Consider the following 26,182-nt stretch of genomic DNA (forward strand, 5'->3'; position numbering starts at 1 on the left):
GAGAGCAGGTTTTAAAAACAGCTTCCAAGTTCACTTAAAAATACACAGCACATAGCACTGGCCAGAGGGGCAGAGGCAGAGGGAAGGCGGGCAGGAGGTGCCAGGGACCAGCCATGCCCCTCACTGCCCTCTCCCCTCTCGTGCCAGACCTGCCAGCTGTGGGGTGCATCCATTCGGCCCTCTGTGCCCCAGACCCTCTTCCCCGCTCCTGCCCTCCACCACCCAGCCTTGGTCCCACCCAAAGCCCAGCAAGTCCACAAGTGGGTCCCTCTGCCCCCTGCCAAATTGTACCTCCTGCTGGCGTAGGGAGTCACCAGGAGCCCCATGCACACACAGACACCCTGCAGGGACTCCTGACTACCCCCACCTCGGAAGCCCTTGCTTTTGCCCACCTGGTGGTCTTCAGGTGGGGCCGTGGTGGAGGCTGGTGCTCCCCCAACAGCTCCCTGGGCACTCTTTCTGGACCCCCTTACCCACATACAGCCCCCTGTGCATTGGCCTCACCCCATGCTGAGGCCTGAAAGCTGATTCACTCCGCCCTAGCCGTCTCCAGTGCCCAGGAAGGGCAGTGCCCAGCAGGCCTCTCCAGCAGGCAGGGAGAAGAGCCAAGCAGGTGGGCAGCCTTGGGAGGCCACTGAGCCCAACACGGGTCAGGGTGACGAGGGGGGGTTCCTGCTGCCTGGCATGTCTCCTCCAAAGTCAGCCCCACCCTGGAGGGGGCAGACTCAGAGCCCTGTGGGCAGGACAGCAGGCTCTGCAGGCCTGGAGGCCAGTGGGGAGGGGCTGGCTGACCCTGGACGGTGGGGTGCCTTGAGGTGCCTGAAGGTCCAGGAAGGCCTTGGTGTTGGTGGGAGCCCCAGTCCACACAGAGGAGGACAGGTGCTAGCTGGGCTCCCAGGCCTCCTCTGGGACTGTCCCTGGCCAGACCCCGGCTCATTCGTCCTCGGCCCCCACCCTTGTACTACCCAGGATGGTCAGGTGCCCCAGGCCCCTCCGGCTCCCTCACTCCGCCCAGCTCCTCTCTGCGGCTCCTCCTGCTGCGCGGCCGGCGGAGGTCGAGGTCGAGCGGCGCCAGGGCCGGGGTGGTGGTCCTCCCTTCCCACGCTGGGAGGAGCCGTGGGCGGCGCCGGGTCGCCCCGACAACTCCGCGGTTCCCGCTCCGCCTCCGGGCCCCGCGCCCCGTCAGGCGCGGCCAGCCCGGCTCAGAAGCCCGGCCCGGGGCCAAGGTCACCGCCACAGGCCAGGCCCTGTGTTCTGAGCCGGGTGAGGACGCGCTGATGCTGGGGAAGGAAGTCAGGGGCTTTGACGACTGCGGGGTCCCGGCGGAGGGTCCGGAGCAGTCACCCCCACTCCTCGCCCGCGGGGAGCCCCTGCCCCTGGGGAAGGAGGCTGTTTCCTTTATAAACTGGCGGAGGCGCGCCTGGCCCCTCGGCTCTGCCACCCGAAGGGGCGCTCCTGACAGAGACCTCAGAACAGTCACCCCCGGGCGCGCAGACTGGCCCTGAGCCGGGCGCGCCCGCCTGTCGCCCCGAGAGGCGCCGAGCCCAGTGGGAGGACCCGCTGTCCCGACCCCACGCGGCGAGGGCGACACTAGGCCGCTGCCCGGGGCGCCCCGCGTCTCCTCGCCCGGCCCCACAGGCTTCCTGCGCGCGCCGCCAGGGACTTCCTCTCCGCAGAGCCCGGGCCACCAGAGCCCTGCGCGGGGCGCTGCCGGGACACGCGGGCGATCGACCCCAGGCGGGGGCACGCGGGCCACGGGGGAGGGAGGAAGGGAAGGAGTGCGCCGGGCAGGGCCGCGGGGAGGGGCCCGGGGCTGGAGCGGGAGGGGGAGGGGCCCGGGCGGCCCCAGGCCGAAGAGCCGGGGATGGGGTCCCCGGGCTGCCGCCAGGACTGGGGTCCCTCGTGGCCCTCGAGTCCTCCCATGCCAGGGGACGCCCCCGGCCGGCGTGACCGCGAGCCCGGGCGCAGCCCCCTCCCCAGCGCGGGGTCCGCAGCGCGCGTCCGGCCCAGCTCTGCGTGCGGGCGCAGCAATCCCGGGACGCGGCGGCGGGCGGGGTCCCCGGGAGCCAAGCCCGCGGCCGCGCGCCCCCGGCCCGGCTCGGCGGTGGCGGCCGCCCCAGCAGAGCTTTGTGACGTCAGGCGGCCGCGGGGCGGCGTCACGCGCGGGGCTGACCCGGCGGCGGCGGCGGCGGCGGCGGCGGCGCGGGGGCGGCCTGGGACGCGGCGGGAGCATGGAGCCGCGCGCCGGCTGCCGGCTGCCCGTGCGGGTGGAGCAGGTCGTCAACGGCGCGCTGGTGGTCACCGTGAGCTGCGGCGAGCGCAGCTTCGCCGGGATCCTGCTGGACTGCACGAAAAAGTGAGCGGGGGCGCGGGCCGGGACGCCCCGGGTCCCCCCAGACACCCCGTCGCCGCCCGAGACTCGAGAGCCGGCTGCGGGGAGGGGCGGTGCGGCCCCGGCGCCCGCTTTCGGTTTCTGCCGAGCCGGGTTTCAGGGCGCGCGAGCGCGGCCGCCGCTTGGGGGGGAAAGTGGCTCTCAAAGTCGTCGCGACTTTCCGGGGCGGGAGAACGGGCACCCGCGGGGGGCGCGGGGCGGGGGTCCCGGAACTCCACGCGTCGCTGTAATTAACGCACTTTTCTTTGTTCAGACACACTGTTGAATTCCGCTGTTGGCAGAATTGTGGTTAAAGGGGGAGGGTCAGGCGCGCCGTGGCCTGGCCCCGCAATTACTCACAGGTGGGGGTGCCCTGTCCAAGGCCGCGGGCCCGGGTGCCCTGAGCGACTCCGCGGCCGAGGTCTGGACTGGGGAGAGCAGTTGCGACCAGCTGCGCGACTGAAGAACAGTTTCAGGCCACGGAGCCCTGAGTCACGGGGGAGTGAAGACTCGCAAGTTGTGGGAGCCGCGTGTGCATCCCCCGGGAGCCCGGCTTCCTGGGTGGGGGCGCTGGGCAGGGCAAGTAGCCCCTCCACAGAGGCACCTGTGCGGGGCTGCAGGGACCCAGGCAGTGCAGATGAGCCTCCTGGGCGCGGAGTCACATGACAGGGAACTGTCGCCGCCAGATAAATGATTAGGCATTAATCAGGCTGTGGCCTTGCTGCACTCCTGCACGGCTTTATTTTGAAACTGGGAGCCGGAAAAGGCTCCTCTTTTTAAAGGCGCAACTTTTTCCCTCGGTGGAGCCCAGATTTTCACCCGGTGACACGAATCAGCAGGGAGGACCATGTTCCTGCCACAATTATTTCGAAGACGTTATCTCTTCATTAGATGTGCCAGGAGCCATTTATGCCCTAGTCATGTGATTTAACATATGGCTCCCGTGTGGCTGTGCCCGCTCCGTGTGGGCTACCACTCCAAGTGCTGGGGCAGAATGGAGGGACACTTGGGGGCTGCTGATCGCCACCTGGGAGCTGCCATCCCCCTCCACCGCCGGCCTCAGCTTCCTCCAGCAGGCAGGCTTGGGCTTGGTCCTGGTCCTGAGGGCCGCACCCCTGCTAAACCTGCACCACCGTGTCTGGCCTTTCCTCCCTGGAGAGGGGCACTGGCAGCAGAGGCTCGCCCATTTCCCGGCTAGCTGACTCAGGACAACGGAGGCTGAGAGTATCTGCAGTGGCCGCGGGCGCTCCTCCCTGAGGCCCAGTACTAACCTGGTTTGTGGAAAAAACCAGGTCCAATGGGACCCCTGTCGTGGGAACTGGCAGCTGTAGGATGCATGGGTGTCAACCCTGCCTGCCACGTTCAGCTGTAACTAGAGCCGCCCACGGAGCTGGGAGCCCAGCCTCTGCCGATGCAGCCACTCAGCGCCACCCTTGGTGCCCTGGGCTGGCCCCTTTGTCCTTGTGGGGAATCTGAAGGTAGAGCAGGCTCCTGACCCCGGCCGTGAGGCTTGTCCTGGAAGGACCCCTGCCCCACGCCCCTCCCCATCATCTCCCCTGTGCCTGAATCTCTCCTCCGGTTCTCCGTCCTTGTATTCTGGGTCCCAGGGCTCCTGTTTCCAGTCCTGCCTTCCCAGGTGCCAGTTTCTCTTCAGGGCGTGGTGCCTGCCCTTATCCCCCGAGTGTGACAGTGGAGGCCCAGTCCTCAAGTGTGGGTGCTGACTCAGAGAAGAGCTGCAGGGAGCCCTGTGACAGGTGTCCGCCCACCTCAGGGAACCTGTGGGTCCCAGAGCAGCGGGCATTTTGCGGATTCTGTTCAGCGCAGGCGGTGGGCAGCCAGGCACCTGTTCGGAGCAGTCCCTCGGGAATGGCAGCCCGCTCACACAGCCCAGATTTGAGGTTGAGATGGGCCCAGCAGCCGGCGTCTGTTGTCGGCCTGTTTGGGAGATGCCATTCTCTCCCTTGTTCACAGAGCAGAGGGGACAGGCCGGTGGAATTGCCTGGCCCCATGCTGGAAGGCCATGTGATTCTCCAGTGTCAGGCTGTGTGTGCATCCGGGTGAGTTCACTGTGCACCTACTGTGTGCCGGGAAGTGGTCTGAGCCCGGAGCAGGCAGCCTCCAGTGATCTTCCTTGCATCTGGGCCAATGCGGGGATTCCTTCCAGTTTTGATGACCCAAGCCTTGCCCTGACCTGTGTTTTCTGGGTGATTTGGGGGTACACTTCTGGTTGAGGACCCCAGGTGGGGGCCCCAGCTGAGGGGTGGCCTGAGGACAGATGAAGCACTGAGTGTGGTCTAGTCCTCTGTGCGAGGAGCCCCGGACATGGCCTGTGCCGGCAGAAGGGCTGAGTTCCGTCCTGGCCACACCTGTCTTGGTGGAGGCTGAACTGCCAGGGGCTGCTCTTGGGATTATTCACTCGGCAGCTGGGGGGAGCGCCTGGGCCGGGACCACTGTGCGGGTGCTCCAGTGGTGACGGGATGTGCCCCTGCCCTTGGGGACCGAGAGGGACCTCGGCCTAGTGCTTCCCCGCCCAGGGCACCAGGGGGCCTGGCCAGCATGGCTGGTCTCTGAAGCGTCTCAAGGGGGCAGCAACTGAGCGAGTGGGTGAGGAGGGCATGGGGTGGGGCCTGGCCTTGTGCTACTGGGGGAGCCCCCCCAGGGCTTAGAGAGGGACCATGTCCATGGCTCATACACCCAGTTCAGGACACAGGAGGCCGGCCATGGCCACCTGGCCCCACCTGCTCTCCCCTGGAGATCCTGGGGCAGGTGGGTGCCCACAGGGTGGGGCAGGCTCCCGTTGTGGGGCTCTGGAAGAGGGGCCCCCAGTGTTTAGGCTGTGGCTTCTCCTGCCAGCCTGCTTTCCCTAACCCCTGAGAGAGCTGGCCCCGGGAAGCCCCACTGCCCCCAGCAGGCCTGACCCGCCCGCCCTGTTTCCCAAGTGCTGGCCTGGTCCTGCCATGGGTGTCTGCAGGGCTGTGGGGAGACTGCGGGTGCTTTCTGACCCACACTGCAGCACAGCCGAGGCAGGCCTTGGGTGCTGGCCTCGGGGCTGACCTGGGCTGCACGGGGACTATGTGTTCCTGCTCCAGAGCCGTGTTTTCCTTGCCTCTTTAGGCCACAACAGGGTGGCCTTTCCTCACAGAGAGTGAGGAAGGAAGGTCCAGGGGCAACGTGGGCCCGGGAGGGAGGACAGGGGCTGCCCCGTGGGCCCTGGCCATCTCTCTGCCCTGGTCTGTGGAATGGGGGAGCCAGCAAGTACAGGGGACTTGGACAGGCGGCCAGGGCAATGCTCCTCTCGGCACGGCCACAGGCAGACCTCAGGCCTGAGCCTTCCTGGGGGTGTGGCTGAGCCTGTCACCCCGGCAAGGCCCCAGGGCGGCCATGGCTGAGTAATGACACAGCCACTTGTGTCTGGCTAAGGATCTCAGACATGCTCTCCAGGGCCTCCGTGTCCTTGCTGGGACACCGCCGTGCCATTAGGAGTGGCACCTGGGTACTTTTTGCCTTGGGGTCTGATCCCTTCTCACCCCTTCCTCAGTTTCCCTAGCCCTTTCTCAAAGCCAAGGTTGTTTATTCTATTCCTGAGCTCCCAAGGATGCCGCGTGAGGCCCACTTCTCAGGGCCCCTGGCACATCCTCCTCCCCACAGGTAGGGCACGCCCCCATGGTGTGTTCAATTGGTGGCCCTAAAAGGGCAGCCTGGACCCAGCAGGCTCATCTGGCTCCAGGCCACCCCGTCTTCCCATCCGCCAAGGCTCGGTGTTACCTGTGGGGCACTGCCAGGCCGGGGGGGGCCCTGTCCCTCGAGGTGGGTGTGTGGGGAACCACACTGCACCTGTACACTTCCAGAGGCACCACCCTTCAGGTCCCAGGTTCCAGGATAAGCCACTTTCTTCCTGTGCCAGCGCCATCCCCAGGCCTGGAGGCAGCAGACCCCAGCCGGCACCCACCGCCCAGCCTGGGGGCACGTTCCCTGGTCTCCAACAGCCTCACCGGCCCTCCTGTGAAACGGGAAGGCTGTGATCTCTCTCTCATGGGGTTGCTCAAGGAGGGTGGGAGCCGAGGTCCCAGCAGCCTGGGGACCCTGCTGTGGGCTTTGCAAGCTCCCCGGGGCTGGGTTTCCCCACCCATGCCAGTCTGGAGAGTGAGCTGTTCCCACCCTGTTTACCTACCAGTATGCCGGGGTGTGGCCTGGTCAGGGCGGCAGCTCCAGGAAGGAAGTACAGCTGCCTGAGGGTCACCGGCTGCCTCTGTGGGGCTGGATCGTCGGGTCCCCGGGCACTGGTGCAGCTGTGACTCAGGGTCCAGAAGGGGATGGCAAAGCTCCAACTGTCCCCTGCCCGTTTGATCTGCCTGGAAAGGGTCGAGCCCCTGGCCTGTGCCCGGAGATCCTGGGGTAGGGGGTGGGGCAGGTTCCATTCCTGTGGCCCTGGAGGAGGGTCCCCTCTGGGACAGGCTCTGTTCCTGCGGCCCTGGAGGAGGGTCCCCTCTGCGGCAGGCTCTGTTCCTGTGGCCCTGGAGGAGGGTCCCCTCTGGGGCAGGCTCCGTTCCTGCGGCCCTGGAGGAGGGTCCCCTCTGGGGCAGGCTCCGTTCCTGCGGCCCTGGAGGAGGGTCCCCTCTGGGGCAGGCTCTGTTCCTGCGGCCCTGGAGGAGGGTCCCCTCTGGGACAGGCTATGCTTTCTCCTGCCAACCAGCTTCCCCGACCACTGGGAGAGGTGGCTCAGGGAGGCCCCCTGCCCCAGCAGGCCTGGCAGCAGCCATGTTCTGCACGCTGTCCTTGGGTTCGTGGCGCCTTCAGCCCAGTCCGCAACCCCATGTGGTCAGGGTGCCATGTTCCCCAGCCCTAGTGGGGTTGCCCCCTCCCTCTGGCTCTTGTAGTCACTATCCTCTGGTAGGGACACTTCTGCTCCCTTGGGGGGGGCTTCTCCTTGCCAATATCCCCGCATTTGAGGCCCTTTCATGAGGTGCAGTGGGTCCTGGTTCCCCCAATGGCAAGGGGCCATAAGGGCTGGCCCAGAAGCTCAGGTGCCCGCGCCAGCAGGTGTGTGTCCCAGTGTGATATGCGCTGGCGTGAGTCTGCACACACAGTGGTTCTCAGAACGCTCATCCTGTGTTAAATGCCGACAAGGTGCTCTTGGGAGGTGATGAGCCAGCTGCCGATTTGGGTTGCAGAGGCCAGTCCTGGCTATGAGGCCAGGGGACTTGGAGACACCAGCCTAGAATCCCAAGTGGGGGTGGGGCCCGGCTCTGGGCAAAGGCTGTTCTCCCGCAGCTGAGCTCCATCCAGCAAGCCTTGTGCATAAGTGAACATCGTTGGACTGGGTGGCCCCACTGTGGCCTGGCTCACAGACAGTGTGTAAAGGAGCCTGGGGGCCGTGATGTGTGTGGGTAAAACTTTCCTCACAAATGCTGGAGGGGCCAGATGCGGCTTACTGGGCCTGGGGTGCATGGGGTCTGTGCTCCTTGGTCCTGGCACCGGCACCTGGTGAGGGCGCCGCCTGGGACTGGCCTCAGTGCATTATGGCCCGGGGCCCATGTGCCCGGCTCTCCTTTCCCATGTCTATTTCCATGAAAGTCAGCCCATCAGAGATGGAGACAGCGAAGCACCTGCTTCCCACGGCCGCCACAGGGCCCTGGGAGACGGTGCGCACAGGGGACAGCGCGGCCCGCACTCCGGAGGTGCTCTTGCTGTCGCCAGCCTATGGCTGCAGACACAGCAGTGGTGCCTGGCTGGAGGAGAATGGGATGCGTGGGGCTCACCCTGGCCGCCCCACCACGGAGCAGAAGCCCCGCCCTGTGTTCACCCCCGGCAGGGCCCCAGGCCACCCTTGCACCCTCCCTGGCGAGTCACAATGCCGTCTTGCGTTTCTGTCCCTTTCTCTCTGTCTACTTCTTTCTTTCTGTTTTAGCTAAAGCAGTCTTGAAAACTGCATCCCGTTTGTTACGGGTTACACCACGTGCTCACTGGAAACACGTGGACTCTGTGGACTTGCCTTCCGTGGTGTGTGGTAACGTCAGTGTTCTCAGAACTGTTTTCCTGACTCACGGACAGCAGCTTGCTCGACAGGATGGGGCTTGGTGACATTGGCTGCATTTGGGCCTCGAGAAGGATGGGGCAGCCAGGCATCTGTGCAGCGAGGTGGCCTGCACTCTAGGACGTGGTCACCACCAGCTTCTGACGATGAATCTCCCAAAGCCACACACAGTGCTGGGCACTGCTCGTTAAATACAGGCTGCCTGGCCCAGCACGTCCCAGGATGAGAAGGCCTTTAGCTGGGATGGGTGTCCTGGCTGTGGCAGCCTCGGGGTGCTGGCTGCTGTTTGGCCTTAACTGTGGCTCCCCCAGCAGTGAGTGGCTGCCCCTGCCCCCTGTGTTCCTTTCCCTATGGATCCTGTGGCCCAGCAGGGGAGGGCCTGGGGGTGCCAGGCGGGCAAGGAAGGCCTTCTAGGTTGTGTGGGCAAATGCAGTTGAGGACTCTCTCGGGGTCACTGGAAGCATCTGGGCCACCTCCAGAGGGCTCAGCCCCAGGCCACATGTAGGCCCACCCCAGACACACGTCATGCACCTGGAACCCTGGTCCTGCAGGACAGCATTCTCCAGGGACTTGCATGTGGGGCTGAAGGGTTGCCTGATCCTCAGGGGGCCTTCCCTGAGTCCCCCAACCCCTCAAACAGGAGAGGAGGGAATGGATAAGCCTGTGAGCAAGGGGCCTGAGTTTTGTGGGCCAGAAGTCAGCCAGCCCCCTTACCAGGCCAGGTCAGCCTTCCTGAGAGCATTCTTGCTGGGGCCACATTTCCCCTGGGGCCATGGACTGAAATTCAGCCCCTCTGTGCCTCTCTCAGGCCAGGGAGGCAGCTGGCCTCAAGGCCACATGCCGCGTGGCTCTGTAAGGGATGTGCCTTGATCTGACACGTCCAACACTGGACATTCGTAGGGAGCGTGGGCATCGGTTTGCAGTCCTGAATACGGCCCTGGCCTCAGGGCATGGCTCGCTGCGCAGACTTCCTGGAGCAAGGGTCGGGGGTCTTGGCTCCGAGGCTGGGTGCAGGTGGCAGCTGTGCCAGGGCCCTTCTCACTCTGCTTTCTTTCCCTGTTGCCAGGTCCGGCCTCTTTGGCCTGCCCCCGTCGGCTCCACTGTCCCAGGTCGATGATGCCCCCGCCAACAACAGCCGTGGCCAGGCCCCCGAGGAGGGGGAAGCCGAGGTGATGCAGCTGGGGCCCGGCTCCCCGCCTCCTCCCCAAGGGGTCCAGTCCCCCGAGAGAGCCGGCCCTGAGCTACCCCCGCCCCTCGTGCCGCCGCTGCCCGCCGGAAGCCTGCCCCCATACCCGCCATACTTCGAAGGCGCCCCGTTCCCTCACCCGCTGTGGCTCCGGAACACGTACAAGCAGTGGGTGCCCCAGCCACCGCCCAGGACCATCAAGCGCACCCGGCGGCGCCTGTCCCGCAACCGCGACCCGGGGCGCCTCATCCTGAGCACTATCCGCCTGCGGCCACGTCAGGTGCTATGTGAGAAGTGCAAGAGCACGCTGAGCCCCCCGGAGGCCAGCCCCGGACCCCCGGCTGCACCCAGGACCCGCAGGAGGCTGAGCAGTGGCCCAGACAGAGAGCTCCGCAAGCTGGAGGAGCCGGAGAACAGTGACCCTGTGGCTGCAGCCACTGCCAGGAGGAGCAAGAGGGAGAGGCGGGAGGAGGACAGGGCCCCTGCCGAGCAGGTGCCACGCAGCCCGGTCATTAAGATCTCCTACAGCACACCCCAGGGCAAGGGCGAGGTGGTCAAGATCCCCTCCCGTGTGCACGGCTCTCTGGAGCCCTTCTGCCCCCAGCAGGCCCCAGAGGATGAGGGCAACCAGGACCCTGAGGTGCCAGACAGAGAGCCCCGGGACCGGGTTCCCGGCGCACCCTCGGCCTCCATCCCCAAGCTGAAACTGACGCGGCCTGTGCTGCCCAGCACGGACCTGCCGCCCCCGAAGATCCGCCTGAAGCCCCACCGCCTGGGGGACAGTGAGCACGAGCCCGTGTACCGTGCTGAGCTGGTGGAGGAGCTGAATGGGTGCCCACGGGCCAGCTCGCCCATGCCCGGTGCGGACGGCCCTGCCGCTGGGCTGGCGGACTTGTCTTCCGGAAGTTCGGGTGAGGACGATGACCTCAAGAGCTGTCCCCAAGGTCCACAGGGACGTGGTGGCTTGGCTTTTCTTGTCAGCTGCCCGGAGGGGAGAGCAGACTGTGCCAGCGAGTTGGCTTGCAGCAGCGACAGCCTGGACGAGGCCAGATCGTCCGGCTCGGAAGGGACGCCGGCCGATGCGGGCGACCTGTCGCCCAGCCACAGCACGTCGGCACCCTCCTCGTCCAGAGAGGTTCACCCAACGGTGCCGCCCCTGACGGTGCGGCTGCACACACAGAGTGTGTCCGAGTGCATCACAGAGGACGGCAGGACTGTGGCCGTGGGGGACATCGTGTGGGGTAAGATCCACGGTTTCCCTTGGTGGCCGGCACGTGTTCTCGGCATCAGCCTTGGCCAGAAGGAGGATGGCGAGCCCTCTTGGCGCGAAGCGAAGGTCTCGTGGTTTGGTTCTCCCACGACGTCGTTCTTGTCTATTTCAAAACTCTCCCCTTTCTCTGAATTTTTCAAACTGAGATTTAACCGTAAGAAGAAGGGGATGTACCGGAAAGCTATAACAGAGGCTGCCAATGCCGCGAGACACGTGGCCCCGGAAATCAGGGAGCTCTTAACCCAGTTTGAAACGTAACTGGCTCCCTGACCAGGTGAGTGTGCCAGCCCAGACCCACACGTGTGTCCAGACCCTGAGGCCCAGGGAGCCGCCCGGGGCCCCCCGCCACCTGGAAATGGTTGCCCTCACTGGTAATGTCATCCACACTTCTGATTCACACGAGGCATGTTACAAGGGGCCAGTCACCGCCACTGCCTGTTCAGAGCACAAATCGAGTTTGTGTTTTGCCGCCATTTCTCAAAGCGTGCCAGGGAGGAGGTTCTCATGTGTTGGGGATGTGGTTTGGCTGATCTTGGGGAGGGAGAGCGCAGGCCGGGCCTGGTCTTGGATTACTCAGGGAACAAACCCTCACTGCTCTTCCCAAGATCAGAGAGGACCCTCTCCCTCCTCCTGTTCACGGATCAGCCGTCCAGGAAGTTAAATGAGGGAGGGCCAGGCAAGTTTCCTGTCCTCAGACGAGGCCCCTGCCTCAGCTCCCAGACTGGCCTAGCCCTGCCCCCCTCAACTCCCTGAATCTTCCTCCTGGGCCAATGTGGACTCCATTGTCAGTGGGCTGTGTGTGGCCAGGCGCCCAGGCCCTGGGACATGTGTGGGGGCCTGTTCTGGGGACAGTGTCTCACCCTTGGCCTCTCCCGAGAGCAGAGGTAGAATCTCCAGGCAGGCCTTGTGTGGATTCTCTATGCTGTGTGGAGGTGTGGGAGTGTCACCTCGTGGGGCCGGGGGTACCGCCCATGACCCTGTGTTCACTATGTGGGGCATCTGGGGCCTGCCGAGGGCTGGGTTCTGCCCTGAGCGCCTCAAGGGGCTGGCTGGCGTCTGCAGGCCGCTCTACCAGCACCTCCCGGATGCCCCTCCTACCTCCCCAGCGGGTTCTGGGCTAGCCGTGGGGAGTCCCCTCTGGGTGGGGGCAGCTGGTGGCCCTCTGTGCACCTCTTCCTGGCTCAGTGGCCTAATGGTCCCCTGGGTGCAAAGATTCCAGGGCCAGGGGCTATATGCAGAGGGCAGGGGCAGGGCCTCTGCCTAGGCCTGGGTGACGGCAGGTGACCTTGTCTGCCCTGGCCACCTGCCCAGAGGCCTTGCCGTTTCCCAGGTGACAATCCTCCGGCCTTAGCCTTGGTGGGGGTGGGGAGTGGGGTGGCTGAGTGCCCTCCACTGCTGTGCCCTGCGTATTGGGGTTCCAGGGGGAATGCAGTGATGAGAGGCCACTGTCATCAGGCCGGGGTCCCCAGGCTGCCCGGCTGTTCATGCTCTGGCTGGCCTGGCCTCACCCCTCCCTCCAGGCACCAGCTGCATCTGCCTTGCCCCCCGAGGCCAAGCACAAACATGGCTGCTCCCCCTGCCCCAGGAACCAGGCCCCTTTCTGGTCAGTTCTGGAGCCTTTGGGCAAGGGTGGGACAGGTGCCTTGTTGGGGAGTGGGGGTTGGGGCCACCTCTTGGCTTGAGTCTGGGGAGTGTCTCAAACTGGGGTACCGTCCTCTGAGGGGTCGGAGGAGGGTCAGAGGGCTTGAGTCTGCTGTCCTGGGGGACCCTCCCCGAGTTCTGGACTTGGGCATTTACCAGGCTGTGTGCCCCACCCAGGTCCGCAAGTGAGGCCAGGAGCCTTGGCTGGCAGGGAGCCCGTGGACACAGCCTTGCAGGCTCAGGGCCGGCTGTGTTTATCCGGAAGCAGAGAAAAATCTCACCAGACGAGTTTGCCCGCCTCTGCAGGGGGCAGTGCCTGCCCTAAGGCTGCTGCTCCCTGGGCCTGTGCCAGGACCAGCCCCCTGCTCTGGGAGTAGGGGTGCCAGATCCTTTCAGCGCCAAAGTGCAGAGTGGCATGTGCCTGGTTGGCTTTCTGGTTTTGTCTCCTAAGGGTTAAAGACCAGTTGCTCAGCATGATCAGAGCTGGCATCTCGAGGGGCGTGGGATAGATATCCCACCCTGTGTGGCGTTGGTGGTCTCTGGGCGACATGTTTGCTTTGAAGCGTCAGCAGTGCACTCTGGTCTGCTCTTTGTAGGGGTAATGCAGGGGACCTGCCTTTCCTGGGAAAGGGGACCCGCCAACACCGTCCTGAAGGTGCACTTCTCTGAGCAGAAGCTGAAAGAAGTGGGGGGCGGGGGTGGCCGTGCCTGAGGGAGGAGCAGGAGGAGGAGGCAGGAGTGGGGGCTGGAGCTCAGGCAGGGAGGCCTGCCAGGGAAGGTTGTCCTCTCTGTCCCCACCCACCGGCCACCCTGACCTGGCCCCAGCAGCTTCCTGAGGTTTGTGGGTGTCTGTGCCGCCCAGCACCTGTCAGGGGGTGGTCGCTGCAGCACAGCCCAATCTGCTCCTTGCAGGGATGATGAACCCAGCGTCTCCCCCCGAGATCCCTCTCTCTCTGCTTGCTGGGGGTGCTGGAGGCTCAGCTGAGGGGTAGGGGGACGCCCCACAGACCACAGGGTGCCAGGCACTGGACCCGTGGCCAATGGTGCTGAGAGTTGGCCTGGCTGGCCCAAGGGATGAGCACATCAGCCTGAGCAGGGGCCTCCCCAGGACCCGTGCCCAGCTATGTGGCGCACTTGAGCACCCCTGCTTGTGAGGTCCTGACCCAGGCGTGCCAGGGCTGGGCCGGCCTCCCTTGCGGGAATAGAGGCTGTTGGGCCTTGTCACATCTGGTCACCTGCTGTTGCGGCCTCAGCAAGCCAATACCTCTGAGCCTGTTTCTTCACCTCTCTCGGGGTAACAGCAGGTCCTGCCTCTGAGTGAGCGGCACGTGTGCCCTGGGTGGTTGTGGCCGGCTCCGAGGGCCTGTGAGTGACCTGTGGCCACTGTGCCCTCAGGCTGGCAGGAGAGGCTGTTCCCTGTGGATTCTTTTGCACCCATAGGGACCCCCAGGTCCAGGGTGGGGGCAGGCGGTGGGGACCCGGCTGTAGGGTTGCTGTGCCTGGGAGCAGCCTCCTGCTTCAGGTTCAGGCACCGGGCGGGCAGGCTCAGGGGCCCAGCAGGAGCTGCCTGGCCAGGCTTGTCCTGTAGCAGGGAATGGGGCCCTGGAGAAGGCAACGCCTGCCCACACCCCCACCTCGGGGGCCACTGAGCCTGACAGGACAAAGCAGCTCTCCTGTGTGAGCCCCGGGACCTCAGACTGGGGTCCTGCCCCCATCCAGGCTCAAGGTTCTCTCTCTGCTTTCCTGGTTTCTCCCTCACTACCCACCCACCCCTCTGCTGAGGGCCAAGCACTCCTCTGGACCCAGGCTAGAAGGGGGACCTAATGGGGAGGGCTGTGAATCACCAGTTCCCAAATTAGTGCATAATCACACACACAGGAACTGCTGAGAAGGAAGGGAAGAGGGCCTTGAAGCAGAGCGTCCAGCGAGAAACCTGGCCTGGACTGGGATCTAGGAAGGCATCCTGGAGGAGGTGGCAGGAGCCAGGATCTTGATGGTGAGCTAATCAGGAGCTGATGGGGTGAGGGTGGGGTGAGCATTCTAGGCAGGAGGAGGGCAGGGCGTGTTCCAGGGGTTGTGGAGGTGGGCAGAGGCGGACTAAGGGCCTGAGAGGCCAAGGCACGGACTCAGTGCTGCTAGAGAATTACAGAGGAGTGAGGTGGTCTTGTTATTATTTGTCAATGAAACTCTAAAAAACATCTGATGGCTTTAAAAATAAAAGAAATGAATGACCCCCAGCTGTGAGTACAGGGAGAATGATGGGGATGGGGGAGGCTGGGTGGGTGTCCAGGCATGGCTCCATACTCAGGGGTGGCTTTAGTTCTTGGGAGGTGCCTGAGGCCTGCCTGGAGGCGTCTCAGGGGGTCAGGCAAGGGGCTGGGGACAGGGCCCTATATTCTGGGGGAACCTGGGCCTGGACAATGCCGTGGGACAGAGAGCAGGAAGTGGGGCCTCACAGAATGGACACTCAGGGCAGAGGCTTCAGAGCAGCAGAGGCAGGTGGAGATGACAGGTGAGCAGACACGTGTGCTGTGTGGGAGCAGGAAGGAGGGTGACCAAGAGTGGGTGGCACCAGCCAGCCCTGTGGGGAGGACCTGAGGGGCTAGAGCCCTCCCTGCACCCCAGCACCACAGCAGTGGGGGGTGCGTGCCCATAGAGGTGGGGGCTGCCTGGTGTCCTGGGAGCTGTGAGGGACAATGGGGAGCCCCTGGTCCTGGGAGTCGTGAGGGCCAACAAGGGCACCCCGTCCTGGGAGCTCTGAGGCCAACGGGGGCTTCTGGTCCTGCACAGGCACCTCCTGTGCTGCCCTGGTGTGGCTGCGGCTCTGTGCTCTGCTGATGTGAGGCCTGGAGGCTGACACCTCCCTGAAGTGGGGACTCGGTGATCTCCTGGTGTCCCGGCCTCTTGGGCAAGGCTCCCAGACAGTGCAGGCTGGAGGGGTCCAGTGTCCTGCGGCCCCAGAGGCCCATCCCTTTCCCCTCCTGCTCTGGCAGGGGACTTTCAGGGCCATACCCTGCACAGCCTCCGTCAGCAGCTGGGAGCGCAGGGTTCCTGCGTCACTGAACGGTCAGTGTCCCTTGTCTTTCATGTTTCCTGTAGCTCCTGTGACCTCCACACACTGGGGCCCTGAGACCACACGCGCTTATTCCCATGCCTTGGGGTCAGGAGCTTTCGTGGAGGCCTGTGGGGCCGTGCGCCTTCAGCTCCAGCCAGGATCTTGCCTCTGCAGCTCTTGGGGGTCCAGGCAGCCCCTTCTCATGGCCATATCGCCCCATGCTCTCTGCACAAGGCCTCTGCCTCTTGGAAGTGCCCGGGTGGCATCTGGGGACCGGTAGGGGCTGCTCATCTCCAAACCCTCGTTGAAGCACATTGCAAACATGATGCCGCAGAAGGTGGCATTCCCAGGCTCTCATTCACTCCATGTCCCAGTGCTTTGTGGACAGCTTGGGCACAGCCCAGGGTCCACCCCAGCCTCACACCCGACAAGGGAAGGCCCCAGGCAGTGGTGGTGGAGATGGGCCTCGGCCCCAGGCTCTGCGGGGCGAGGGAGGGGCCCATCGCTCCGGAAGGGTCCGAGGTTCGCAGGCTGTGGGAGCAGCGTGGGCCGCTTCTGACCTGAAGCTTCACCCTGGGAAATAAGGATAATAATCAGGACACTGCCTGGCACCCAGAGTGCTGAGTCGGCAGGGCCGCGCCGGGACGTGGACGCGTGTGCTTGCTGCAGTGTCCCAGACGAAAGGGCCTCGGCTTCTCTGATTTTCCTTTTCCCTTTAGAACAGCACCCTTGAGCTTCCTGCCCAAAACTGGCTTTTCTCTTCCTCCAACTCTAAATTAAAACGCTTTCTGCTTCCGAGGATGAGTTTCTCAGCTGACTTCCCTGCGTTGCTTTCAGGAAATTCAGGTCCCGAGTGAAGGTTGTAATTATTTTGTTCCAGAAGGAAACGGAGGCTTGTAATTCCGAGCCTGCTGCGGGGGGCTCAGGCTCCGCCCCCTCCCCTGGCTCCTGGCAGGGGTGCCTGCCACCTCCTCCCGGCCAGTGGCTTGGGCATCCAAGCCATGTTGGGGGGCAGGTGGGCAGGTGCCGGGTGTTTGGAGTTGCTCCTTGGGGTCAGGGGCCTGGGACATGGGGGGCTTTCTCAGTGTGGGGGGACGCTGCTGGAAGCCCCTGCCCATTTGTGCCTTCAGAGCCAAGCGCCGCACCCACCTCTGGTGAGGTGCCCTAATGCCACTCGAACCTGCTGCCGGGGTCTTAATTGCTTCCTGGGTCTCACTTCCAGCTCCAAATCCTTGCCCCGACCCCACCAGGCTTTCACACCCTGGTCAGAGGATCGGGACTGGAGGCTCCCTCTCTCGGCAGGACCCTCCGGGGCGGTGGAGGCTGCTGTCTCCCGGAGGCCCTGGGGTTGGTTTTGGGCTTGGGATTGTCAGCCTAATCCCTTCTCATCCGTTCCCTGCCAAGTTCACCCAGGAGTTCCGTGCACCATTGGTGCTAGCTTTGATTCGCTCTGTCATGAGGACTTTCGTGGTGCTGGCCCTGGTCTTCATTCACTCGCTGGATTCTTACAAAAAACGCCTCTTTCCTTACCAGCTTTCAGTGGCAAGGTGTCTGGCCACGCTCCACTTGCAGAGGGGTCCTTACGGAGCCCGGGGCAGATGGAGCCCCTCCCAGTGTGCCCGAGGGGTTTGTCCTGAGCGTGTGTGTCTCATAAAAGCACACACGTTTGCCAACATAGGTTCAGTCCACCCAAGTGCTGCTCTTTCCATGCTCAGACCGTGCCATCTTGAGTCAGCAACGGAGGCCAGCGCCCGTGACCTGTGGTGACCGCAGCAGCCTGCTTGTGGCGTTGCCCCTGCCATGCCTCGTCATCCGGGCTCCCTCTGTACGTTTTCTGGCTCAGGCCCGGAGCAGCCGCGTCCCAGGGAGCCCCGTTCCCTGCTGCCTGCTCCTGGGACGCTGCTGTTTCTAAGCCTTTTTCTAAGCGACACGGGTAGGATTCGCTTTTGTGTCTGATGCCAGAAATCTTTTTTTTTTTTGAGACGGAGTTTCGCTCTCGTTACCCAGGCTGGAGTGCAATGGCGCGATCTCAGCTCACCGCAACCTCCGCCTCCTGGGTTCAGGCAGTTCTCCTGCCTCAGCCTCCTGAGTAGCTGGGATTACAGGCACGGGCCACCATGCCCAGCTAATTTTTGTATTTTTAGTAGAGACGGGGTTTCACCATGTTGACCAGGATGGTCTCGATCTCTTGACCACGTGATCCACCCGCCTCGGCCTCCCAAAGTGCTGGGATTACAGGCTTGAGCCACCGCGCTCGGCCAGAAATCTTAACTCTTAATGTTAACATGAGCAATTTTATCGATGTGAAGGTTAATATATGTAAGTATCAAATGTAATATAGGTACGGAAGATATTCAACATAGCATAACGTCACGTTACCGAGAATAAGGTGTATATAACACTCTTGTGTTAGGATACAGCGTGGTAGTTCCAGAAGAACCGCACCCTGACGCCGTCGGCCGGGGGTGCCCTGAGGGAAGGTCTGAGATTGCCCTGCCCGTCTTTTTGTCCCAGGGTCTGGTCCTTTGGGGTGTGTGTCCCGTTCCTGTCTCTGCGGCAAAGTCATGACCTCTAAACACACTCAGCCACCCTTGTTTTATTCACTCTCCATTTTTACAGACGCCTCGTTTTTCAAACCCATTGCAGGAGGCTTCTGTGGGCACCTCCCCAGCCCCAGGTCCACTCCCGTCCTGGCCCCCGGGCCTTCCCGTCGTGGCTCACTTCCCGCAGGAGCAGCGCCCCTGGCCGGCTTGGGATGTGAGGAGCCGTGGGACTCACCCAGCTCCCTCGGGGGACACACCCAGCTCCCTTGGGGGACACCCAGCTCCCCCGGGGACACACCCAGCACCCTCGGGGGACACACCCAGCTCCCCCAGGGGACACACCCAGCTCCCCCGGGGACACACCCAGCACCGTCAGGGGACACCCAGCTCCCTCGGGGGACACACCCAGCTCCCTCGGGGGACACCCAGCTCCCTCAGAGGACACCCAGCTCCCTCGGGGGACACACCCAGCTCCCCCAGGGGACACACCCAGCTCCCCCAGGGACACACCCAGCTCCCTCAGGGGACACCCAGCTCCCTTGGGGGACACCCAGCTCCCTCGGGGGACACACCCAGCTCCCCCGGGGACACACCCAGCACCCTCAGGGGACACCCAGCTCCCTCGGGGGACACACCCAGCTCCCTCAGGGGACACCCAGCTCCCTCGGGGGACACACCCAGCTCCCTCAGGGGACACACCCAGCTCCCCCGGGGACACACCCAGCACCCTCGGGGGACACACCCAGCTCCCCTGGGGGACTCTGGCTGTTCCAATCTTTTCTCCAGGCTGTGGGGAGAGTGTGAGGGACCAGCTTTCTCACGTGGAGGAGGCTTGGCCCAGGCTGGGAGGTGCTGGTGTCCTTTGGGCCTCAGAGACAGCCGGGTGGGAGACAGATGGGTGAGGGAGAGACTACGCCCCCACATCCAGGTGGGGGTTCAGAGGGCTCCCGGGCAGGCGGGGCCCCAATGCCTCCAGGTTCCTGAGACCGCCTGGTGTCCTGGAGGCCTCAGCGAGGCGGGGGAGCAGCGGAGCTCAGCTCTGCGAGCAAGGGCCATGCCGGGAAGGTAGGACAGACATGAGCAGCGGCCACGGCTATTCGGCCTTTGAGCCTGTTCCTCTGCTGCTGGGAGACAGAAGGCCCCTGTGAAGGCTGCTGCTGTCAGGACGAAGGGCCCATCCAGGCTGTTTCCTCCCAAGGCCGTTCTGCATTTTTCTAATGAGGACAGTGGCTGATGGATGTTTACCGACATTTCCAAAGGTCACGCTGCTGTTGACGGAGAGGGGCCGGGCCACGTTAACCATCTCCTGGAGCCTGTGTTTCTTGGCAGGAGGTGTGGTCGCCTTTCATTTGAGCCTCTTTCAAATCAGAAAGTGCTGCTGCATTAGAAGGGGTGGACAGAGGGGTTCCAGGCGCGGCGGGGACCTCACCTGTGCCACAGCAAACAGCAGTCCCACATGCAGTCCTTGTTGACTCGCTTGCAGTTTGGAAGGGAACCTGGGGGCTAAAGGACACGTAGGTGGAGCCACTGCGATTCTAGGGGCAACTTCCACCTCCCTGTCATCCATGGAGCGGGTGGCTCAGGTGGCATTCTCACAGCTGCCTTTTCCTCCAGAGAAATGGAAAACGGTCTTTATAGGAAAGGGTTTGCGTGACCAGCTCTAATCCTGGCAAACGTTTCGCACAGGGTCGGAGGACATTATTCCAGGATGGAGACCGTGAAGCCTCGTGGTTTTGAGGCTCTGGCACGTGGCTCTGCTCAGGAGTCACCGTCAGTGCCCTGGCAGCTCTCAGCTTTCTCTGGCTGTTGCTTAGCCTGCCTACAGATGCACACGCACACACACCCACACGCGTGAACTTGTGCACACACCCCGTACTCAGACACATACCTGCACCTGCTCACTCATGCCTGCGGTCTCCCTTATGTGCACGTGCACCTGAACCCCCGTGCACTCAGTACCTACCCACCTGCACACACGCCACTCCTACCCATACAACTGCTGTGGGTGCCAGAGTGCGCGGTGCTGTCCTGGGCCCTGGGTGGGACTGCCCGCCGGACCTCCATTGTGCCATCTTGTTGGGGTGGGATAGTAGGTTGAATCATGTCACCCAAAAGACATGTTCGGGTCCGCCCTAGTCCCTGTGAACTGGACTTACTTGGAAGTGGGGTTTTTGCAGATGGAATCAAGTTATGATGAGGTTGTACTGGATGAGGGTGGGTCCTAAATCCAATGATTGGTGCCGTCATGAGAAGCGGGAGATTTGGACACAGAGACTCGGAGACACAGAGACGGCCTTGTGGAGACAGAGGCAGAGCTCACAGGGACGCAGTCATGAGCCCAGGAAAGCCAGGAGCTTCTGGAAGGGGGGAAGGGCCCTCCCCTGAGCTGGAGAGCAGATGCCTGTGTTCTGAGCCCCGGTCTCTGGGCCTCTGTTCCAGCCTCTCTGCAACACTAGCGTGGGGGGGTCAGGTCTGGCTTCACAACACAGCTGCTGAATGGCCTTGGGTTGGGTCTGGCACCCCCGGGCTTGGGCCTGGTCTGGGGGCAGTGAGGGACAGCACTTGGGTGCTTGTCGAGGTGAAAATTGTGTGTGGGACGCCCCTGGTCCCCGACTGCTGTGGAGGCACCCAGGCTGTGCTGTGGGTGCCGTGGCTGTTGGTGCTGCTGGCCAACTGTGTCCCCAGGAGCCCCCCAACACCACAGAGATCAGGCGAGTTGGGTGCAGGGCACTGTTGGTCAAGAACACTCTCGGCCAGGCGGTGGTACCCGCAGCCCAGGCAGGACTCCGTCTGCATCCTCTTAGTGTCTCAGCGAGAAAACTGGGCATCTCATCCCAGGGCGCTGGACCCCACACCTCCCAGGCTCCCGGACCTCTGCCCGAGTCTGCCCTGTGGATGTCTCCAGGGCCCTCAGGTGGTGACTCTGCCAGGCAAGGAATGCAGTGGCTGCCCAGTCAGGCAGGAACCTCTGCCCCAGGCTGTGTAGGTGCAGCATCTGCTCCAGGCCTCTGCCCTTGCCTGGCCAGGTATGGACGAAGCCTGACCTCTCTGCAGGGAGTGTGATCAGGGCTGGGCTGGGCAGCTGGTCCAGGGCCGTGGGTGGTACTGTTTGACTACAGTTCTTGGTGGAGGAGACCCGGCCACCTCAGGGCACTGCACCCAGCCAGCAGGGCCCCGGGCCTCATGGGGTCCCCGCCTCAGGGGAAAAAGCTCCTTGACCTTTTGAGAGAAGAGGCTCCCCGTGGTGCCACATCACAGGCGCACGGGGCCCAGACACATGGCCGCACCCGCCTGGCATTTGTTCCCTGAGGCTCCCTGTCTTCCTGACCACCAGGGCTGTGAGCACTGCTGCCCTCATGCCATCCTCATCCTCTCTGTGGGGCCGGGCCTGGGGCTTCCCTCTGCTCACCAGGCATTCAAGGGCAAGCGGCCCCGCTTTCAGGCAGATCCCTGTGTCTCCTCACCCAAGCACCCTGACCACCCCTGCTGCAGCCGGGGCAGTGCTGCTGTGGGGCCACGTGTCCACCCCTGTCCTGGGAGTACCTGCAGAGGAAGAACAGCCCCGGTCCTCAAGGGCTGCCACCTGGGGCTGTTACTTGGCGGTGGTCCCAGGAAAGGAGGCCACTAGCAAATACACACACGACCTTTCCCAGAGTGGCATGTTTTGCCACAGAGCTCCTGAGCATGAGAGGTGGGCACCGGCCACCCCCACGACTGCATGCACGCACGAGTGGTGCTGGCTCCTTCCTGAGAAGCCTGGAGGCCGTGCCCTGTGAGGTGTGGCTGCAGCACTCACAGGCGGGGCTTCTCCGCCCCTGCTCCCCTGTACCCGGGAGTGGGGTTGGAGGGTCTCCTAAGCGGGGCTCAGCGAGGTCTTTCTGGTGTGTGTGTGGCAAGGGTCGAGTCCCCTCCACATGCTGCAGCGTGGTGTGGGCCCTTCTGGAGACGGCTGAGAACTCGTGTTGTCTGTGACACTCCACAGCTTCCGGCCTGCTTCCCCCAACGCTGGGGGTGCTTCCTGGGATGGGGGCTGTGATGGAGCCCCCGGGGCAGCTGGGACACAAAAGGTCAGGAAATGGGGACCCTCCTGTGTACCCCAAAGTCCGGCTTCTGTATGGGGCCAGGTCACCTCCCCAAGCCTGGGGCACTGAGGGACTGAGCCTGTGTGTGTGTGCTGTGCTGGGATCACTGCAGATGGCGGCCCCTTCTGACCTTCAGGATCGTGACCCATTCAGACGGGGGTAGGACACGCACCCTTCCTTCCCCACTGCCTGGCGCTGCCACATGCCCCAAAGCACCACACTCTGGGGCTCTGGCATCACTGCACTGGGGTCTTCCTCACCCCTCCTGCCCAGGGTCTTCTCTGGGCCGGGTATGGCCTCGTGCTGGCAGGCCTGGGGAGGCCAGGTGTCCCCACCAGCCCAGGCTGGGCCTTAGCAGAGGAATCCTTGAGCCCCACCTGCTGGCCCTGCACCAGCTGCCTGGAGGAAGGTACAGGGTGGGTCCTGGGCGTCCCCACGCCTGAGCGGAGGGGCTGCCTGGGGGCCAACATGGGGAGAGCCTGGGCCACCACTGCTCAGGGCTGTGCAGATTCTCTATGGAGACCCTCAGCTTCCCGCAGCCCCTCGGATATGAAGGGGAGATGGTCCGAAATGCAGCTTCTCTTTAATCTGTGTGTTTGTCAATCTTACTGTGACGTTCAGCTTTTATTTTATTTTATTTTATTTTTTTAAAGACGGGGTTTCACCATATTGGTCACGCTGGTCTTGAACTCCTGATCTCAGGTGATCCGCCCGCCTTGGCCTCCAAAGTGCTTGGATTACAGGCGTGAGCCATCGCGCCCGGCCTAACATTCAGCTTTTGAAAGTCCAGTGATCACGTGCAGGATGTAATGACAAGAATCCACCTTCATGTTTCTAGACCTTGCACTTCTGCTGCTCCTTGATTCTTGAGTTTTCGATTTAGACATTGGTGACGGCCTTTTTCTATGAAGATGAGGCTGAGATCTGCACTGTTCACAGAAGTGCACGTGCGCGCGCACACACACACACACACACACACACGTGTTTGGCTAACTCGAGCCTTGGTGTTTATATGAATGATTTTGGCCTGTCCGTGTTGAGGATGACAGGTGGTGCCGGCCCTTTCTTCTCTGCGGTGTTGATCCTGGCTTGGTGCTGCTCTTCGAAGTGTTTTCAGTGTCATCAGGAATGCCCAGTATGACGAGAAAGAAGCCTCATCACTCGCACTCACACATCCACCCTCACGCTCACACAGCACTCACCTGCAGGTGCCCTCCAGGCCTCCCCGCATGCCGCTGGGCTTCCTTACGGCATGGTGGTCTCAGGGTGGTTGCAGTTTCTCCCGTGGCAGCTCAGGGCTTCCCTGAGTGCAGCACTGGAAGTGGCAGCAGCCTCTCAGTGGGGCCGGGATGTGGCAGGTTCCCCCAGGGACCTCTCATCGGGGCCGGGACGTGGCAGGTTCCTCCAGCAACCTCTCAGCAGGGCCGGGATGGGGGCAGGTCCCTCCAGCAGCCTCTCAGTGGGACTGGGATGGGGCAGGTCCCTCCGGCGGCATCTCAGCAGGGCCGGGATGGGGGCAGGTCCCTCCGGCGGCCTCTCAGAGGGGCCCGGATGGGGCAGGTTCCTCCAGGGACCTCTCAGCGGTGCCAGGATGGAGCAGGTCCCTCCGGCCCTGCTGTGGTCAGTCAGGGCCCACAGGGCACCCCCCTCCTGGCAGGAGGAGCGGCAGGGCTGGCATCATGCACTGTGCCCTGGGCTTCCACAAGCTCTGCTCCCTTTCCCATCCCTGCCCTTTCTGCCCACTGGCTGGTGGAGAACTGAAGCTGACGGTGTCTGTCCCTCCGTTTGTTGGATTTGGGGGCTGCTTTTTTCAGGGCCCAGGGTTGGCCCTGGGTCTCCGGGCTAAGGGAACCATCTGTCCAGCCAGTCCTCTCTGCCAGGGGTGGCCATCGGGGCCTGTATGGGCTCAAGTGGGGAGCGCTGGAAGCACAGACCTGGGAAAGGGTTTTCCTCTCAGGGCCTCTCTGTCCCTCCCACCCTGGGACCACCCCCTGTGTGTGAGGATGTGTCCTGGTAGAAGGCGCTTGGGGCTCCTCCCCAGGCTTGGGTCTCCACGGGGCCATCAATGCAAGGCGAGGGTCCCCAGACAGTCATGCATGGGTGTCCCTCTGCACTATGAGCCCAGCACAGACATGGCCATCAGCCCCCACCAGAGGCCACAAGGCGCCAGATCCACTGGCTTCTCTGCAGCCCTGCGTTTTGTGCCTGTGGACCTCGGGACCTCAGGGCGAGTCCTATGGTCTGAGTTCCCGAGCAAGGAAGACCCTGCACTCTCCCCCAGCACAGCCCGGCTGTGGGCACTGAGGGAGGTGGGACACTGGAGTGCTGAGAGCTGGCAGGCGCTAGGGGGTGCTGGGGGGTCCCGGGTGAGCCTCAGACCCTCTAGGGGCACCCTGGCCTCGTGCTCAGACCTGAAGGGGCTGGTCCCCGTATTCAACCCTGAGTTAGCCTCTGCCTCTTTCTGCTTCTCCCAAGGTCAGCGACGACGAGGGCGCACCTGCTGTCCGGGAGCTTCCGGCCTCCCTCCAGGGACTCCTCCAGCCTTCTGGCCGGCTGCGTGCAGAGCCCGCTGGGCGTGGTGGTCGGCCTGACGTGAGGCCCCCGGGACCAGTGGTGTGTCCAGGGAGGGGATGGCCCTGAGCCCAGCGGCTCCTCCCGCTGAGTCTATTTCTTCCCGCCACTCAGCCTGTGGCTGCCCCGGAACTCGTGACTTGCTGGCTGCTGCTGCTGCCTGGTAGGCTGGGGTCCCGTGGAGGAAGTGGGCCTGCCGCTCCAGGCTTGCCTGCTGCCTTGCGCACTGAGGACCAGGACCCGTGGGGGAGCCAGGCCTGGCACCCCAGCCTCACCCAGCTGCTGGTGTGGGCAGCTGTGCCCCACCTCATTGTTCCAGACACAGCCGTCTTGCAGGCTCAGCTTGGTCTCCTTCAGGCTTCGGAAAATCCCAATTGCACGTGTGGGGTTCTTCCCCAGCCCTTGGGTGCGGGGTCTCTGTGCACACCCGCCGTCTCCCGCTCCGAGTTCATCCCAGATGGTGGGGCCCCCTGGGCACCCAGCACCAGGCCTGCAAGGCCACCTGTCCCCCAGATGCTGCTACGAGTGACCAGTACTGTGTGGAGGAGGCGAAGGGCCACCCCGGGAAACCAGGCTTCAACAGTGAAAGAAGAAACTTGCTCTGTTCTGTAAGAGCGCGTTCCTTTTCCTCCTTTCTGTCACTTTAAAGACCAAAAAGAATAAAGAAAGAAAAGAAAAAAATTAATCTGCTCTTTCTTTGTTTAAACGTAAAAAGAAAAATAAGGAGAAAGCTGTCGCCGTTGCTGAAGTTGTGACTTCCCCTGGGCGTGCTGTGCGGGGCCCGTGGTCGCACGGGTGTGGGTGCCGCCCCCGCCGGCTGCCTCCAGGAGGGATGCTGGCCACGGCCCTGAGCCCCAGGAGGGCTGTGGGCTGAGGCCCCGTCTCCAGGCCTCCCTGCTGGCTTTGCAGTGGACACTGGGGTTTCCGGGTTGAAGCGGTGCTCTGCACGTGGGGAGCTCTGTTCCTTGTTTATTCGAGTGAAACCTCTCATCTGTTTCTTGATTTGCTCATTCAGAACCAAGGGACATCCCAGAGACGATAATGGTGGCTTTGCTTGTTTCAGGTTTTGCTAGAACATTCTGTGCTCTGAAGGCATCACTGTCCTCATCAAGGATCGTGTGGGGGTGGGGGGGCAGTACCTGCCTGGAGGGCCTCTCCAGAAGGCGCTGGGGACGACCCTCGTGGTTTCCTGTGGTCCTGGACCTGACGTGGGAGGAGCGTGATTTTCAAACCTATTTGTAGCAGCAGAGCCTTTTTCTCCACCAAAACCACCCAGAAACACTTCCTCCTGGAGGGGCTGGGCTCATCTGAGGCCCTCCAGGTCCAAGGGGCCTCGGAAGCTTTTGAAAATCCAGGGAGGGGCTCAAGGAGAGGAGAGCACAGACGTGGGAGGAATAAGAGCGGCTCTGCCCTCCCCTCTCCCTTCCTG

General features: G+C 63.3%; 1 protein-coding gene across 4 annotated transcripts; it reads left to right on the plus strand.

Moving 5' to 3' along the window:
• The first annotated feature begins 1,167 nt into the window (after nucleotides 1–1,167).
• PWWP2B (PWWP domain containing 2B) lies at nucleotides 1,168–25,483 on the plus strand. 4 transcript variants are annotated; one of them, XR_013525200.1, is made up of 4 exons: nucleotides 1,168–1,263; nucleotides 9,472–11,135; nucleotides 14,381–14,498; nucleotides 24,658–25,483. XR_013525200.1 is itself a non-coding variant. In XM_078346787.1 (3 exons), exon 2 carries the CDS (start codon nucleotides 9,578–9,580, stop codon nucleotides 11,117–11,119), a length of 1,542 nt encoding a protein of 513 aa, XP_078202913.1. In that variant the 5' UTR covers nucleotides 1,168–1,263; nucleotides 9,472–9,577; the 3' UTR covers nucleotides 11,120–11,135; nucleotides 24,658–25,483. The 4 variants fall into 4 exon arrangements, 2 of the variants coding, with proteins under 2 accessions (XP_078202913.1, XP_078202912.1); XR_013525199.1 differs by lacking the exon at nucleotides 1,168–1,263 and adding an exon at nucleotides 2,200–2,356; XM_078346787.1 differs by lacking the exon at nucleotides 14,381–14,498.
• Nucleotides 25,484–26,182: the final 699 nt, after the last annotated feature.

The sequence above is a fragment of the Callithrix jacchus genome, chromosome 12 (genome assembly GCF_049354715.1).
Source record: "Callithrix jacchus isolate 240 chromosome 12, calJac240_pri, whole genome shotgun sequence".
NCBI classification, from domain to species: Eukaryota; Metazoa; Chordata; class Mammalia; order Primates; family Cebidae; genus Callithrix; species Callithrix jacchus.

Coding starts and splice junctions, on each gene's coding strand:
- PWWP2B (XM_078346786.1), top strand. CDS start 2,232: ATGGAGCCGCGCGCCGGCTGCCGGCTGCCCGTGCGGGTGGAGCAGGTC. Junction 2,357..9,471: donor CTGCTGGACTGCACGAAAAA/GTGAGCGGGGGC, acceptor CCCTGTTGCCAG/GTCCGGCCTCTTTGGCCTGC.